The following is an 18,755-nucleotide window of genomic DNA, read 5'->3' on the forward strand; positions in this document are numbered from 1 at the left end:
ACATTAAAATTCAGTTCAGGAGAAGTCTGAGTATGATGTCAGAAGATGTAACCAAAGAAAATAAACAAAATGACGATGATACTTAAATAACAGCAGAGTACTGGCAGTTAACTGACATGCCAGCTCCAGACTTCAATTAAACTGATTGAAAGATTATCTCTTTATCATATGAATATCAGACACAATCATTTTCGTTAGGAGTTTAGTATCATACCTTCATAACATATATGAGAACATAACCCGTGTCATGCCAACAACTGGTTTTTAAATAAATGTGTTTAGTTCCGATGCAAAGACCCTATAAGTGAATCAATATTAACGCCAAAATATGTAATCTTTAATGACATGACTACAGTATCGTAACTATATTCCTTCTTAATAAGTCTTTTGAAAGGTTTTGTTAGCTTCTGAGGTGAATACTGACATTTTTTTTGTACTGGTATGGATAGTAAACCCCACATTGACAAAAACAAGTGTTTTTTTGTACTGGTATGGATAGTAAATAAATAAACTCATCATAGATACCAGGACTAAATTTAGTGTATAACCCCACATTGACAGAAACAAGCGCCTGTGATTTGCAATACATTTTTCACTTTATGTATCTCCTTTGCTGTAAATAACGCATGTAATACTAGTAATACGTAGTTTGAGCGAAAACCAGCGCTCAGCGTATCGACGTGTTATAAAGCATCCTTAAGTAGGACTAAAGCTTAAATTATTAATGTATTCAATTTCAATAGCTGTACTATTCTATTTGACATAGTTCCTGATTAAAATGTTCATTACTATTTCTTATGGAACCTTATCCTCATTTTTTAAATTTAGAAAGTAGTCAAGTCAGTAATTACTTCTTATTGTGGTTATTATTCGTAGACTAGTCCTTTTAAATTTTGGTGTATTGTCACTCTTAAAGTCTGAAAATAAAACCTCGTTACTAAGGGTATTAATAGTACTATATCTTTTTGTTGAAAATGTTTGCGAGTTTGAAATATTGTTAAGCTACAGGACGTGACAAAATGACACATTTTGTATGGATTATACAGGAAAAAACACCATTTTGTGATTAGAAACAAAACAAAATGATTTAATTGTTAAATACTTAAGGAAAAGATAGCTTTCAGACAATGCTTTGAGAATATCAAAAGAAAAGATAGGGTCACCGTACGTTTTTTCTGGCTAAAATACAAAATAGGAAAATTCAATGTAGAATCCTTCAGAAAATGCACTGTTTTAGAGTTACCTCCCGTTAAAATGGCAATTTGTTTTTTGTTTTTCAAAAATAATCAACATTTGCAAAAATATTAATGTCTATAAGTTATTTTCTTATAAATTGGTTCTGTTAAATGAAAATTTACATTAAATATATGCATTCGTGCATCAATATTGCTAACTTGATAGAAAATCTGGACCTTTGGTTCTCTGTTTTTTACAATCCAAGATGGAGGAAGACACCCATTACACCTTAACGTTGTTGTTTACGAAACTCCAGAAGATTCGACTATTTATAGAAAATAATTACCTGTGTATCAATATCATGAATATACATGATTAAAGACCAGGCAAAATCTAATTGCTACATGTATAATGGAGAGGACAAATCCGATACTCTACGGGATTGAAGGACATTCACTAGGTTTGGATTGTCCTTACCAATCAATAAACTTTAATTATTCACGTCTCGTAATATCTTCCAATCAGGTAGCAAGAAAAATTCACGCACTGACTGTCCATCATTCAATTCTTAATATCGACTCCTATGAGCCGATAACAAGTAACCAGCGTTTATATCTATACTAGAATGACTATCAATGTTTGTTATAATTTGTATTCATTTCGGTATATTTTAAAGCTGTATGACAAATTTTCAACACATAGATCACCCAAAGAAAGAGACAAAGTGGTGAGTATGTAAAAGGTACGTTCAGAATTAGTCAATGAAATCAGAGACATGTAAATCAGAGACATATATGTCTCTGATAAAATTTTGTAAATCCTTGACTGATGATTCTTTGATATAAAATCACGACAATCGTAAAATTATTGTATCGTCTGCTAAACAATGTCTCAAAGGAACAAACAAGGAAAATTTTCAAAAAAGAAGAATTTCGAGAAAGACCAAAGGATCAGTGGGCTAGTTTTTCATAGGAGTAGATTGCTATCAGACCATCACAATATACCACCACTTGATTCAGATAATTCTCAAAACATATTACAACCTGACCGCCACAATATACCTTCATTTGACCCGGTCCATATCAATACTTAGAGTTAGAACCTGACCACTCATATGCCAAACTGCAAACAAATGAAACATCTGATTTATGTTTAAATGATGCTTTGAGTCTGTACCTGATTTACAAGATCATAGTCATGAAGTAGAGATTGATGATGGTTGGTATAAATGTTGACTTTGACTTCTTACTGTTACCTACTGATTTACTACCCTTAAACCACTGAAAATCTGTTGTTGAACTAGACTTTATTGTTCAGCAGTTGAAACAATGTTTTAAATGTGGAGAGCCCTTACACTAACAAAATACATTGGGAGTTAAACCTTATGGTGTTGCTGGTATTTTGTAAGTACAATGTACAGAATGTGGAGATGTTGCTAGAATTAGATTAGGGAAAACACATTTTGCAAATAAAAATAAAAGAGGAGTTGGTAGATTTGACAATGTTTGATGTAGATACAAAATTAGCTGCAGGTAAACCAATTAACGTGCAATGTTCTTTCAATGATGATAACGATATAGTTTGGTCATTGATATAAATATATAGTATGAAGAATGTACTATGTATAAAAAAAAAGTTGTGGAATGATTGCTAATAAGACCACTTTCCAACAGACTTCAATTACATACAAGTTAACAGCTTAAGGTCACCATCCAACCTTTAACGATTGGCAAAACCCATACCATATACATGTATAGTATAGTATAGTATAGTCATCTATAAATACCCCAAATGATCATTGTAAAACAATTCAAACAAAAAAACTTACAATTTTGTAACATGTCTAAAGTTCTTAGCAATGAATGAAAAATAAATATGTTACACAGCATCAAATCAAATTGAAGCACTGAATTACAGACACCTGACTTGGCACAAGAGCATACGGAATAGGGATTGGAGGGATTAAATTTTTTGCAGGTACCCAACTTAGGACAGTGTTGTACATGTACAGCACAATTTATGAACAAAATATAAAAATCAGTTGAAAAGGGCTTATTCTTATATCTCATCAGATCAATGAAAAGCAGAAAACAAGTTACAAACACACAAACTTGGTGAGGCAGATTATTTATACATTTATAATTATATGTTGGTAATAAACAATGAAAAGTGCAGAAAATACTTAATTCCAAGATTGGCTTGGTCATGTTAGTGGGTTGATACATCACATGTATCTTAATGTTATTTAAAGAGCATATTTATGTTTTTTGTTTAATTTCAAAATGCTATTATAGCATTAAAGTAGAATATCAACTGTAAAATTGAGGAAATTAAATTTGATAACCAAATTAGTATTCATATCATACAAGAATTAACTTCAGAATATTATAAAAAAAATGGGTACACAGTACATGTATAACATTGCACATTAAATGAATAGGGCAAATGACGAGTTAGTGAATTTTATAAGGTCCTCTGCTTTTAATGCCAGCCAACAAGAAACTGATTAAAAAAATAGAATAAGATGTCACTTTTTGATTATGATAATGTCAGAGTATTTTTATGCACATGTCAATCTTAATTGTCAACATGAAAATCCTCTTTAATTCTTAATTTGCAAGATTTATATAATATAGTATTAGCACACCAGAACTAAAATCAGCTGCCAGTAGTGTGATAATTTAAAACATACCATTTCAACCTGGTCAGACAGTATAACAATCTAATTAAAATTAAATCCTTTAATTGCTCCTGTTCTGATGCGCGACATATCAGAACAGGAGCAATTAAAGGATTTAATTTTAATTAGATTGACATTATAATTCCCTATTTTGCATTGTCACAAAATTAATTTTGCTTACCTTTCAATTTCATACATGTACATAAACATATAGTCCAAATATTGTATAATTTTAGCTTCATGTACTTTTATAATTTTGCTGGTGTTTTAAATTCATTGTTAATTTATATTTTTGTAAGTTTTTTTTATATTAACAGGTATGATTCATGCAGGTATTTTTTTGGTATATATGAAATGACTGAATAAATAGCCAACAATAAGATTAAGGTGCCACAATCACTTTAATACCTTAATTTTGTGGTTGAGTTTTGTGTTTAGGTTTATTTCTATGAAAACATTTCATATTAAATCAATGATAATTCTCAGCTTTTAATAGGTCCTGATGTATAAATTTAAGGCCAATTTGGTATATTTTTAATGCTTAAGTTTTACCTTTTGGTTTATGTTTTTTGGGGTTGATATCTGATTTTAAATATATGACTTCCAGGTACTGCACTACGAATTTAACTTTTTTTTACAGAGGGTAATGAACAATCAGGTATTAATGCATCCACAGACACATGTTGGCAAAAAAAAAATGTTCAGGAAGGGCTTATAATAGTTTGTCAGCTAAATATAAAATCATATTGGACCCCCAAAAATGTGCATCTATTTAAAGAAATGCCGCAAATGGTACAAATATACAAATATTAAAAAAGAAAAAAAAATCGTGCCTCATATATATAGTTATAAAATGCCCATCTTAGTACAGATTTGAAAAGTATGGACACCAAATTCAGAAAAAAAATGTGTTTAATCCTGATAATTCTTCAGCCAAATATGTATGAATTTTCAGATGCGGATTTAGAGGTGTTTTCAGGGTGCCCCTCCTTTTCTTTGAAAAATTTGTTTGATTATATAAGGAATCACTTAGTTTCCGGACATTAACTTAAGTATCAAGTTGTGCCCTGCGTAGCTGGTAATTCTTGTTTGTTATTCAATCTCAATTTGCTGAAAATCATAGGATCCCTGCAAGCATGTGTATCATGCATGAACAGATTATGAAATGAGTATCGGAAACATGGTTTATCTAATTGTAAACCAAGAGAACAAAAATTTGAACTGACTTATCCAAGTCAAGTATTTATAGATATGCAAACCACATAAGAATTATTAAACACTTATTTTAAAAGAGAGACGAAAGATACCAAAGGGACAGTCAAACTCATAAACCTAAAACAAACTGACAACGCCACGGCTAAAAATGAAAAAGACAAACAGAAAAAAAATAGTACACATGACACAACATATAGAAAACTAAAGAATAAACAACACGAACCCCACCAAAAACTAGGGGTGATCTCAGGTGCTCCGGAAGGGTAAGCAGATCCTGCTCCACATGTGGCACCCGTCGTGTTGCTTAATATGTGATTACAAATCCGGTAAATAGTCTAATTCGGTAGGTCATATTCATGAAAGGGAAGGGGATTGTAGTTACGACGTAAGGAACATATCCGATATCATTTGTGAAACGGTTATTCCATAACGGTCAACCAACTCGTGATGGCGTCCGTAAAATTTACGAAGGGATGATTTCAACTTCACCATTTGGAACTCTTGGTTTAATAGCTTCATTGTGAGCAGTAACCCTCTATCAAGAAAATCATGATAGGAAATGCAAGCTTATTTGCATTAGCATATGCATTTCACTTTTCAGGTGTGGCCTCACTGATAGGGGAAAAACAGGGGAAATTGTGCATCACACCCTCAGAATATCTGTTTGCCGTGTATGTCGGAAGGGAGGACCAACTTTACCCCACAACTGTAAGAAAAACTGGTCGGGGACAGCAAAGGGCATGGAACCAGACATGGTAGTTCAGTTGGTGAAGGATGTACATGAACGAAATATCGATATAAATGAACTGGCAGGTGATGATGATTCAGTTGTATTTGACAGGGTAAAGAAACCTCTACCAAATTCTAGAATTGTAAAAACAAGCGACAGAAATCATATCATCATAAATGTCACCAAAAAGCTTTACAGTCTTAAACTAAGGCAAAAGGAGTTGACACCAATGTTAATAAATGCAATTACCAAGAACTATTCCTACATGTTGGCACAAAATCAAGGTTCTCCAGAAAAAGTAGAAAAAGGAGTCAGAGGGATGATCGATCATATGTATGGGAAACATGAAAACTGTGATATAAAATGGTGTGTTTTTTAAAAGACAGAGCTTCATACAGGCACACAAATTTACCATTCAGAAAGGACTTGAAATCTGAAAGTCGGAAAGCTGAACTCCAGAAATTGTTTCTGGGAAAAATAGAGAGCCAATCAAAGAAATTATCAAAACTTGCCAGTTCCCAAGCAAATGAGAGATTTAACCATACGGTCTCAACCAAGGTAACAAAAAATAAACATTATTCGGGCTCCTCAAGTTTCAATTATCGTGTCAGTGCTGCAGTATAACAGAAGAATGGCCAGCTTACCAAGATGGTCGCCATGGCTTGAACTAGAAATATGGATAAAATGTAGATTTTGGCTTGCAAATGTATATATCTCAAAAACCAAAGCATGACATTAGGAAAACATTATCCATCAGGTAAAGATCTTAAAATACAATACTGTTATCTATTAAATGGGGAGCCTGTTTATTGGTCTGTTAAATTGATGCAAAGTTATACAATCGAACATACATTAAACATTTGGTATTTCATTTACTTATGTACAAACACATTTATACCATACATGTATATAACAATTAAAATCTGCAATTAGGAAAATTATTCTGGGGACATACATTTTATTAAAAATATAAATACACAACTCTTATATAAGTTTTCATTATTTAAACCTAAATAATTTAATTCATTAATATTTTACCTATAAAGAGGACATGGACATTTTTACCGAGAAATATTAATGACATGGACTAGAATTTCTAGGAAAATTAGTCTGGGGACATAAATTACTAACATTGGACAAAAACTACTAGTAAATTTTGTAACATATTTTACCAGTACAAATTTATCTCTTACAATTGGAATGGACAATGAGCAGTTAGATGATGAAATCATTGCTCCAATGAATGCATCATTATGTATACCAATAGATATTTTACAGCTCCACTGGTAGTCTTTGATTTAGAAACTACAAGCCTATGTAAGTCCTTAATATGAAAAAAAGTTTAACATTTAAAATTTTAAAAAATGAATTTGATTGGGTTTTATAATAAATTATATGAACAGTATAATTCATGTCTATATACATAGTATATAAATATATTGGTTATTGCACCATGAACAAACTTTTTATTCTTCTTTTTGAAGTAATACTATTTATATGATTTCAGTTGAATATTAAGGGTAAACAGATAAATGTATATATGACAGCAGGAAAATTGACCATACAAATTTCTGAAACTATCTATATAAAAAGGAGATGTGGTATGATTGCCATTGAGACTCTATCAACCTGAAATTTAAATGAAATGAAAGTAGGCAGAGGCGGATTTAGGGGGGAGGCCAGAGGACCCGGGCACCCCCTTTTCTTTGAAAAATTTGGTTGCTTATATAGGGAATCACTGAAGCATGACCAGAGCTGGCCCTCTCTTAGGCAGTCAGTGGGCCCCCACTTATAACAATTTATGTATTCGTCACTGGAAGGCAATTAAAGGCAAGAATACAGACTTCAACAATGATAATAACATACAGGAGGCTTCAATAGACCTTCACTGAAAAACTGAAGAAAATTGAACATTGCATACTGTAAATGGTTTGGTATCTTGCGGACAGTTGTCGCTTTGGCAATCATACCACATCTTGTTTTTTATATGAAAGAAATTTTGTTGATGTATTTTTCTATGTAACTGTAATCAGGCTTCATGTGACATGCTTTAACATTTGTTTTCCAAATTTTTGTTGTGTAAATACTAATGGGAAGCACATGCTCTCATGAATTCTGTTTTAGAGAATAAACCATTGGTGTTCCTTTTTGAATGATTTTTCTCAGTCATTTTTGGGGCCCTTTATAGATTGCAGTTTGGGGTACGCCAAGGCTCTGTGTTGAAAGCCTTACTTTGACCTACATGTATTATAAGTATAATGGTTTACTTTGAGCTTATTGTTACTTGGGTGGAGACTGGAGAGTTGTCTCATTGGCACTCATACCACATCTTCTCATATCTACTGAATAGGATCTCCACAAATTTTGGAATGCCTCTCAAAAGTGTTCTGTCAAACAAAGGTACAGATTCATGTAATGTAATTATTTCTCTTTATAGGATGCTCAAGGACAAACAGCTTTACATGTTGCCTGTCAGAATGGTCACAAATCTGTAAGTAACTTAGTACTGTACATTTTGTACATGTCTCATGAAAAATCTATATTTTCTTTTAGAAGTGTTTCAAGTTAAGGGGGTACCCAACACTAAACCCCAAAAAAATCCTGTCATTTAAGTTTTCTTAATTTTTTTTTCATTGATAAACTAGGCCAACCTAAACATCTTGTAAAAAATTTAAAAGATTTGAACCATAGGTTTGAAAGATTTGGCAACTCAAATATGGCATCTTTTACATACTAGTATCGGCCAAAATTGGAAGTTTCTGAAATATGGGTATAGGATTGAATTTATTAAAATTTTTAAAATTTAATCCTAAATTGACAATAGCATAGCTAATAATGAGGCCATACTTAAAAATATTTTGGTTTGCCCAAACCCTACCCAAAGGTTGAGACAGTGAGTAGGTAGGAAGGCATTTTTTTTTTTCTTCAAAAAAAAGAAATTGAAGTATCAGATGTTTATTAGTCTTCATGCCTATTTGATTAAAAAAAAACTTCTTCAAATCAGAACAATAAAAGAATTTGAGTTGGCAGCTTTTTAGCTCACCTGTCCCGAAGGGACAAGTGAGCTTATGCCATCACTTGGCGTCCGTCGTCGTCCGTCGTCTGTCGTCGTCTGTCGTTGTCTGTCGTCGTAAACTATTTCAAGAATCTTCTCCTCTGAAACTACTGGGCCAAATACTTTCAAACTTTAACTGAATGTTCCTTAGGGTATCTAATTTATAAATTGTATCCGAAGTTTTGATCTATCAACAAACATGGTCGCCATTGCTAAAAATAGAACATAGGGGTCAAATGCAGTTTTTGGCTTATAACTCAAAAACCAAAGCATTTAGAGCAAATCTGACAGGGGTAATATTGTTTATCAGGTCAAGATCTATCTGCCCTGAAATTTTCAGATGAATCAGACAACCCGTTGTTGGGTTGCTGCCCCTGAATTGGTAATTTTAAGGAAATTTTGCTGTTTTTGGTTATTATCTTGAATATTATTATAGATAGATATAAACTGTAAACAGGAATAATGTTCAGCAAAGTAAGATTTACAAATAAGTCAACATGACGGAAATGGTCAGTTGTCTCCTTTAGGAGTTATTGCCCTTTATAGTCAATTTTTAATCATTTTTCGTAAATCTTAGTAATCTTTTACAAAAATCTTCTCCTCTGAAACTACTGGGCCAAATACTTCCAAACTTTAATTGAATGTTCCTTAGGGTATCTAGTTTGTAAATTGTATCCGAAGATATGATCTATCAACAAACATGGTCGCCATTGCTAAAAATAGAACATAGGGGTCAAATGCAGTTTTTGGCTTATAACTCAAAAACCAAAGCATTTAGAGCAAATCTGACATGGGGTAATATTGTTTATCAGGTCAAGATCTATCTGCCCTGAAATTTTCAGATGAATCAGACAACCTGTTGTTGGGTTGTTGCCCCTGAATTGGTAATTTCAAGGAAATTTTGCTGTTTTTGGTTATTATCTTGAATATTATTATAGATAGAGATAAACTGTAAACAGGAATAATGTTCAGCAAAGTATGATTTACAAATAAGTCAACATGACGGAAATGGTCAGTTGACCCCTTTAGGAGTTATTGCCCTTTATAGTCAATTTTTAACCATTTTTATACGACCGCAAAATTTGAAAAAATTTTCGTCGTATATTGCTATCACGTTGGCGTTGTCGTCTGCGTCGTTGTCGTCGTCCTCGTCCTCGTCCGAATACTTTTAGTTTTCGCACTCTAACTTTAGTAAAAGTGAATAGAAATCTATGAAATTTTAACACAAGGTTTATGACCACAAAAGGAAGGTTGGGATTGATTTTGGGAGTTTTGGTCCTAACATTTTAGGAATAAGGGACCAAAAAGGGCCCAAATAAGCATTTTCTTGGTTTTCGCACTATAACTTTAGTTTAAGTTAATAGAAATCTATGAAATTTTGACACAAGGTTTATGACCACAAAATAAATGTTGGGATTGATTTTGGGAGTTTTGGTTCCAACAGTTTAGGAATTAGGGGCCAAAAAAGGGCCCAAATAAGCATTATTCTTGGTTTTCGCACAATAACTTTAGTTTAAGTAAATAGAAATCAATGAAATTTGAACACAATGTTTAACACCACAAAAGGAAGGTTGGTATTGATTTTGGGAGTTTTGGTCACAACAGTTTAGGAATGAGGGGCCAAAAAGGGACCCAAATAAGCATTTTTCTTGGTTTTCCCACCATAACTTTAGTATAAGTAAATAGAAATCTATGAAATTTAAACACAAGGTTTATGACCATAAAAGGAAGGTTGGTATTGATTTTGGGAGAGTTTAGGAATAAAGGGCCCAAAGGGTCCAAAATTTAACTTTGTTTGATTTCATCAAAAATTGAATAATTGGGGTTCTTTGATATGCCGAATCTAACTGTGTATGTAGATTCTTAATTTTTGGTCCCGTTTTCAAATTGGTCTACATTAAGGTCCAAAGGGTCCAAAATTAAACTTAGTTTGATTTTAACAAAAATTGAATCCTTGGGGTTCTTTGATATGCTGAATCTAAAAATGTACTTAGATTTTTTATTATTGGCCCAGTTTTCAAGTTGGTCCAAATCAGGGTCCAAAATTAAACTTTGTTTGATTTCATCAAAAATTGAATAATTGGGGTTCTTTGATATGCCAAATCTAACTGTGTATGTAGATTCTTAATTTTTGGTCCTGTTTTAAAATTGGTCTACATTAAAGTCCAAAGGATCCAAAATTAAACTAAGTTAGATTTTAACAAAAATTGAATTCTTGGGTCTCTTTGATATGCTGAATCTAAACATGTACTTAGATTTTTGATTATGGGCCCAGTTTTCAAGTTGGTCCAAATCAGGATCCAAAATTATTATATTAAGTATTGTGCAATAGCAAGAAATTTTCAATTGCACAGTATTCAGCAATAGCAAGAAATCTTCAATTGCACAGTATTCAGCAATAGCAAGAAATCTTCAATTGCACAGTATTGTGCAATAGCAAGAAATCTTCAATTGCACAGTATTGTGCAATAGCAAATATTTTCAATTGCACAGTATTGCACAATAGCAAGAAATATCTAATTGCACAATATTGTGCAATAGCAAGAAAATCCAATAGGATTTCAATTGGAGTTATCTTTCTTTGTCCAGAATAGTAGTTGAATCAACTTAAATCATTGTTTTATACAATATACAATGTATATTCACTTTTACTACCAACTGATAGATTAAAACAATCTTTACCATTTAGTAATAACAAGCACTTTTTTACATTTTAATATTTTATGATGTATTTAAATGAGTAGTTATTGTTGCAAACTTCATTAGAAATTTGAATTGAGATCAGTTTTGAAATAAGGGAAAGGGGGATGTGAAAAAAAAATTGGGGGGTCAATTTTTTTCATTTCAGATTTCATAAATAAAAAGAAAATTTCTTCAAACATTTTTTTCAGAGGATTAATATTCAACAGCATAGTGAATTGCTCAAAGGCAAAAAAAAAAAAAAAAAAAAAAAAAAAAAAAACTTTTAAGTTCATTAGACCACATTCATTCTGTGTCAGAAACCTATGCTGTGTCAACTATTTAATCACAATCCAAATTTAGAGCTGAATCCAGCTTGAATGTTGTGTCCATACTTGCCCCAACCGTTCAGGGTTCAACCTCTGCGGTCGTATAAAGCTGCGCCCTGCGGAGCATCTGGTTCGTAAATCTTAGTAATCTTTTACAAAAATCTTCTCCTCTGAAACTACTAGGCCAAATACTTCCAAACTTTAACTGAATGTTCCTTAGGGTATCTAGTTTGTAAATTGTATCCGAAGTTGTGATCTATCAACAAACATGGTCGCCATTGCTAAAAATAGAACATAGGGGTCAAATGCAGTTTTTGGCTTATAACTCAAAAACCAAAGCATTTAGAGCAAATCTGACATGGGATAATATTGTTTATCAGGTCAAGATCTATCTGCCCTGAAATTTTCAGATGAATCAGACAACCTGTTGTTGGGTTACTGCCCCTGAATTGGTAATTTTAAAGAAATTTTGCTGTTTTTATACGACCACAAAATTTGAAAAATTTTTCGTCGTATATTGCTTTCACGTTGGCGTCGTCGTCAACGTCTTCGTCGTCGCGGTCGTCGGCGTCGTCGTCGGCGTCCGAATACTTTTAGTTTTCGCACTCTAACTTTAGTAAAAGTGAATAGAAATCAATGAAATTTTAACACAAGGTTTATGACCACAAAAGGAAGGTTGGGATTGATTTTGGGAGTTTTGGTCCCAACATTTTAGGAATTAGGGGCCAAAAAGGGCCCAAATATGCATTTTCTTGGTTTTCGCACTATAACTTTAGTTTAAGTGAATAGAAATCTATGAAATTTTGACACAAGGTTTATGACCACAAAAGGAAGGTTGGGATTGATTTTGGGAGTTTTGGTTCCAACAGTTTAGGAATTAAGGGCCAAAAAAGGGCCCAAATAAGAATTATTCTTGGTTTTCGCACAATAACTTTAGTATAAGTAAATAGAAATCAATGAAATTTTAACACAAGGTTTATGACCACAAAAGGAAGGTTGGGATTGATTTTTGGAGTTGAGGTCACAACAGTTTATGAATTAGGGGCCAAAAAGGGGCCCAAATAAGCATTATTTTCGTTGTCCGAATACTTTTAGTTTTTGCACCATAAGTAAATAGAAATCTATGAAATTTAAATACAAGGTTTATGACCATAAAAGGAAGGTTGGGTTTGATTTTGGGAGTTTTGGTCCTAACAGTTTAGGAATAAGGGGCCCAAAGGGTCCAAAATTGAACTTTGTGATTTCAGCAAAAATTGAATAATTGGGGCTCTTTGATATGCCGAATCTAACTATGTATGTAGATTCTTAATTTTTGGTCCCGTTTTCAAATTGGTCTACATTAAGGTCCAAAGGGTCCAAATTAAACTTAGTTTGATTTTAACAAAAATTGAATCCTTGGGGTTCTTTGATATGCTGAATTTAAAAATGTACTTAGATTTTTAATTATTGGCCTAGTTTTCAAGTTGGTCCAAATGGGGGTCCAAAATTAAACTTTGTTTGATTTCATCAAAAATTAAATAAATGGGTTCTTTGATATGCCAAATCTAACTGTGTATGTAGATTCTTAATTTTTGGTCCAGTTTTCAAATTGGTCTACATTAAGGTCCAAAGGGTCCAAAATTAAACTAAGTTTGATTTTAACAAAAATTAAATTCTTGGGCTTATTTGATATGCTTTATCTAAATATGTACTTTGATTTTTGATTATGGGCCCAGTTTTCAAGTTGGTCCAAATCAGGATTCCATATCAAGTATTGTGCAATAGCAAGAAATTTTCAATTGCACAGTATTGCACAATAGCAAGAAATATCTAATTGCACAATATTGTGCAAAAGCAATTAATTTTCAATTGGAGTTATCTTTCTTTGTATAGAATAGTAGTTGATAATATATGTTGGAAATTTGCCAGACATGACTATGATGTCATTTTCTATTTTTATTTGCCAATAACTTTTTGTAAATAACTTCATTGGAAATTTGCCAATATAAAATGTTGCTGATGAAGCTTTTTTTACTTATCTTATCTAAAATGTTTTTAGATAATGTATGTTGGACATTTGCCAGACATGACTATGATGTCATTTTCTATTTTTATTTGCCAATAACTTTATGTAAATAACTTCATAGGAAATTAGCCAATATAAAATGTTGCTGATGAAGTTTTTTTTATTGTTTTATACAATAAACAATGTATATTCACTTTTACTACCAACCAATCTTTACCATTCAGTGATAACAAGCACTTTATTTTACATTTTAATATTTTATGATGTATTTAAAAGAGTAGTTATTGTTGCAAACTCCATTAGAAATTTTTGGAGAAAGGGAAACGGGGATGTGAAAAAAGGGGGGGGGGGGGGGTTTAAATTTTTCTCATTTCAGATTTCATAAATAAAAAGAAAATTTCTTCAAACATTTTTTTGAGAGGATTAATATTCAACAGCATAGTGAATTGCTCAAAGGCAAAAAAAAAAAAAAAAAAAAAAAAAAAAAAAACTTTTAAGTTCATTAGACCACATTCATTCTGTGTCAGAAACCTATGCTGTGTCAACTATTTAATTTTAGATTTAAAAAGTTTGAAGAAGAAATCTTTAATTGATTTGTAAAATCTTGACATTTGTTTTGTGTAAAAAAAACCCATGTAATGTCAAAAATTTGATCACAATCCAAATTCAGAGCTGTATCACGCTTGAATGTTTTGTCCATACTTGCCCCAACTGTTCAGGGTTCGACCTCTGTGGTCGTATAAAGCTGCGCCCTGCGGAGCACCTGGTTGGTTATTATCTTGAATATTATTATAGATAGAAATAAACTGTAAACAGCAAACTAAGATCTTCAATTAAGTCAAATTGACCAAAATTGTCAATTGACCACTTAAGGAGTTATTGCCCTTTAAAGACTTTTTCCACAATTTGTTCATCATGTTGACTTACTTTAAAAAATCTTCTCCTTTGAAACTGCTGTATCAATTTCAGCCAAACTTAGGCTAAATGAGTTTCAGAGTATCTAGTATAAATTTTATATTTTATTTCCTTGTATGTCAAGAAACATAGCTCCTATGGCTAAAATAGAACATAGGAGAAAATGATTATTTTTTTTGGCTTTTGAAGAAAATAGGACGATCCAAAAAACATTTAAATAAATTGAAAAGCCAAAATAATCATTGATGAGAGATTTAACCAAAAGAATTAAGGTGAGCGATTCAGGCTCTTGAGAGCCTCTTGTTTCTGGGTAGGTAGTGTTTGGGCAAACAAACCTATTATTTATTATGGCCTGATAGCTGAGGTGAATATTAGTTCACTGATACCCCTTTCTTTTAAGTTTTTTATTCCGGATTTAAAATTTTGCCAGAACTTTAATAGGGGGTATCAGAATCGGCCCTGTAAAGTGAATTCTGTGCTTCTAGTATTTGAAGAAGAATTTTTTTTTTTTTTTTAAATGTGTCGTTTAATTTTTTCATAAAACTAAGTATTTGGAGTGCTTTACTAGTCGGTTGTTCTTGCAAATTTTTTTAAAAATTTAACCGTCAGATTTTTTGGTATTTAAGTTTAAATTACGCCCCACCCTCAAATTGGTTCATTAAATAAGAGAAAAATCTATTCAAAAAGTACAACATGGCCATATTTTTGTTCATCTTTTGAACTAGGCGTTAGCTATTTGGCATGTGGATGTATCATCACAGGGTTAAGTGTCTTGACCTTCAAATGTGACCTCAAGGTCAACTTTATGGTTTTTTTTCTGTGAAAAACACAACCATGTAGGCCATAACTTCTTTGTCTTTTGACCTAGGCCTTACATCTTTGGCATGTGGATGTATCATCATGAGGTGGTGTGCCTTCTTCACTTTCAATTGCAGGGGCAAAAAAAGGATGTAACTAATTTTTGATTTCAGATACGAGCTGTTGAAATTAAAAGCATCACACGCCAAAAATACACATGATACATAGGGAAAAGCTTTAAAGTTTGCAGATGCTTTACATGATCAAGGTTTTCAATTTATTTGTCTTTTGGCCAGATTCAAAAATATACAGTTCAAAACTTAACGACAAAACCATTGGTGCAAAGAACCATGGCTCATGAGAGATGAAATAGAGCTGACTGTGCAAAATCCTTATACTGTTAAATCAAGTTCGTTAAACATAGAAATTTTTTAGTATTTCTGCAGAGGTTATGAAAATTAGATACAACTGGTTTTTAAGTTAAAAGCACGGCAGTTACAAGTTTCACATTATTTTGGGGCCCTTTATTATTATAGAGAATGATTACTCTATTCAGTAATAATCTTGAATTGAGACTTGAGAAGAAGCATTTTCACTTGTCACTTGCAATAACACCACACTTCCTTTTTTATATTTCTTTCAAAATTGCATTTGATAAAAAAAAAATCGGAAAGATACACAAGTTAACATGACAAAAGCACAACAAAAGACAATAACAAATTTTGCTATCCCTTCGAAATTTAAATTTGATAAAGTGAAAATGACATGTTCTATTTATATCATTCATGTGTAGTTTCAGTTTCAACTATGATTCTAAATATAGACTTTATTTTCACTAAAATTACGGAAGGAATAGAAGACACCCGTTAATTTTCTACACATGTCAGGATAAAGGTTGGAAAAAGATACTAGAAAGATATAGGTTTTTTTTATTCAGATGAATTAAGAAAGCAAAAATATGTGGAGTGTTTTTTGGACTGAATTGGACGTTTTTTTCTTCTTTTTGCCTTGTTTCATGACATGTAAATGATGCACTGGTCATGCATGCTGGTGGTTGATTATCCCTCTGAGTATTTCTAACTTTTTACATGAATATAAATCATGCAATGAAATATTCAATTGCACTTTAAAAAATATGACAGCAATTATAAAATTATAAATTATTCGTAATCTTTTTTACATTACTACATGTATTACTAATTAACATGATTAAGGCCATAGTGTATTTCATTAAAAACTACATGTTTAGTTTAAATAAAAAGTATTGTGGAGTCAATTCAGTTTTGATTTAATCAATTTGATAAGAAGATCTACGAACATAAGCATTGTGTAATTGTCCAGGGATTCTTATTTATTTGGTTAAAATTTTATTGTCGGAGGGAGCTACCATTTGAGAGGGGGGGGGGGGGGGTAGAAGGGGTCCTGATCCCGAAATCCTGGCTTAAAAACATGTAATCCCAAAGGTCCAGAATTAAAATAAATTTAAATCCCGACATTCCGAAATTCGAAAAGAGAATTTCCGGATCTCGAAAGGGTCAATCCCTAAATCCCGACCTTAAAAACATACGATCTCGGAGTCCTGATAAAGGTCCTATCCACCCTCATTTGAGGAGGGGGGCTTGGATGAAATTTGAAAAAAGGCAAGACAGACTTTTGAACCAACAAAGGCAGGATCATTAATTTGGCATAACCAGCAGGATGACAATTTATGAAAACAATTTCAGTAAACTAATGAAAATTGCAGGTCTGTAAAGAATGAAAAATAAAAAATGCAGGACAATAATGATGATAACAACTATAAAAAAAAATGCAGGACAAAATTTTAAATCTTTACGTCCTGGTTTTCTTTTGGTAAATTTATTTCACTTTGAAATTTCCCTATTATGTCTCATTGAAGATTATTTTATGGAAAATGAGTAACTTTAAATGAATTAAAAGATTAAATGAATAACAAAGGGTGTACAGCTGGTCTTAGCAATAATGTAAACATTCTGATCATGATCTTTTAAAAGCTTGCATATTCAATTTAATTCAATTCAATATTTTATTGGAAAGAGCACAATAGAGGCGTGATCCAAATACAGACATTTATAATATTAAACAACATATAAATGGAATAAAGATGCATATAACAAGTCATAAGCCAATTCTATGTATACCAACCAATACATTATAAACTGATATTGATACCATAAACTTATACATCAGTATTATTCTAGATTTTCATAAATTTACTTAAAACACACAATATAAGATATATATATATGTATATTCACAAACTACTGTAAAAGATTATTATCTGATGAAACGGTATGGTGGTCTCTCAAATCAAGAGCTTCTTCAATAAACATACAAATAGATTTTAATTCTTTTTCAGACATAGGATTTAACATTTTGGTAAAATTTTCATCCAAATTATTTGAATTAATATCATTAATTTTATATTTAGATCTAATTTTGTTATATTACGGACATTCAATCAAGAAATGTATCTCATTTTCAAATTCCTGTGCAAAATTTACAAAATCTTTCATTAGAGGGTATTTTTGGTCTTGCATACCTACCAGTTTCTATTGCTATAATGAGTGTGCACTTATTCTTAATTTAGTGAGTTCTTTTCTAAGGTATCTAGGAACATCAAAGTTTAAATATTCTTGTTGTTTAAATTTAGTATAAATTTTACTAAAAAATGAAAGTTTACCACAGTTTCCATCTTTTATCTGAGATAGTTCATATATAATTTTTTTTTTTTAGAAATCTTCTAGTTTCTGTTTGAAATTACTATTACAATGCTTGTTTTGAAGGATATTCCAATATATTTCATTAATTCAGATAGTTTATTAGACCATGAATTTTCTCTATTTGTGAGAGTTTTGTCCACTTCAAAAGCAGCCTTGAGAATTTCATGCGAACCACCAGACCGTTCACCAATATCACTGAGACGCACATACTATTTATACATAAGTTGATAACATTTAATGCTAATGGGTAAAGTGCCCAATTCACACCGCACTGCTAGATTGGAAGACTTTTCATGAACCCCAAGTATGTTTTTAAATATGGAGTTTTGTGTTTTTTTCTAATTTACTTTTGTCTAAGGCTTCAAAATTTGGTTTGAATTCTGATATTCATACTTCTGATCCATAAGTTAAAATAGGAATTATCATTGAATT

The 18,755-nt window shown here is 31.8% G+C and overlaps 1 protein-coding gene across 1 annotated transcript in view; it reads left to right on the forward strand.

Annotated features, from left to right (window-relative positions):
* Window positions 1-3,722: 3,722 nt before the first annotated feature.
* The window catches only part of LOC139493002 (E3 ubiquitin-protein ligase HACE1-like), a 62,870-nt gene continuing 47,837 nt past the window's right edge, over window positions 3,723-18,755 (forward strand). The window contains exons 1-4 of the mRNA XM_071281146.1: window positions 3,723-3,730; window positions 4,174-4,188; window positions 5,673-6,111; window positions 8,239-8,292. Of these exons, the coding sequence (XP_071137247.1) occupies window positions 3,723-3,730; window positions 4,174-4,188; window positions 5,673-6,111; window positions 8,239-8,292 (516 nt within the window). The remainder of the gene's footprint in view (window positions 3,731-4,173; window positions 4,189-5,672; window positions 6,112-8,238; window positions 8,293-18,755) is intronic.

Source organism: Mytilus edulis, chromosome 10, assembly GCF_963676685.1.
Source record: "Mytilus edulis chromosome 10, xbMytEdul2.2, whole genome shotgun sequence".
In the NCBI taxonomy this organism is placed as follows: Eukaryota; Metazoa; Mollusca; class Bivalvia; order Mytilida; family Mytilidae; genus Mytilus; species Mytilus edulis.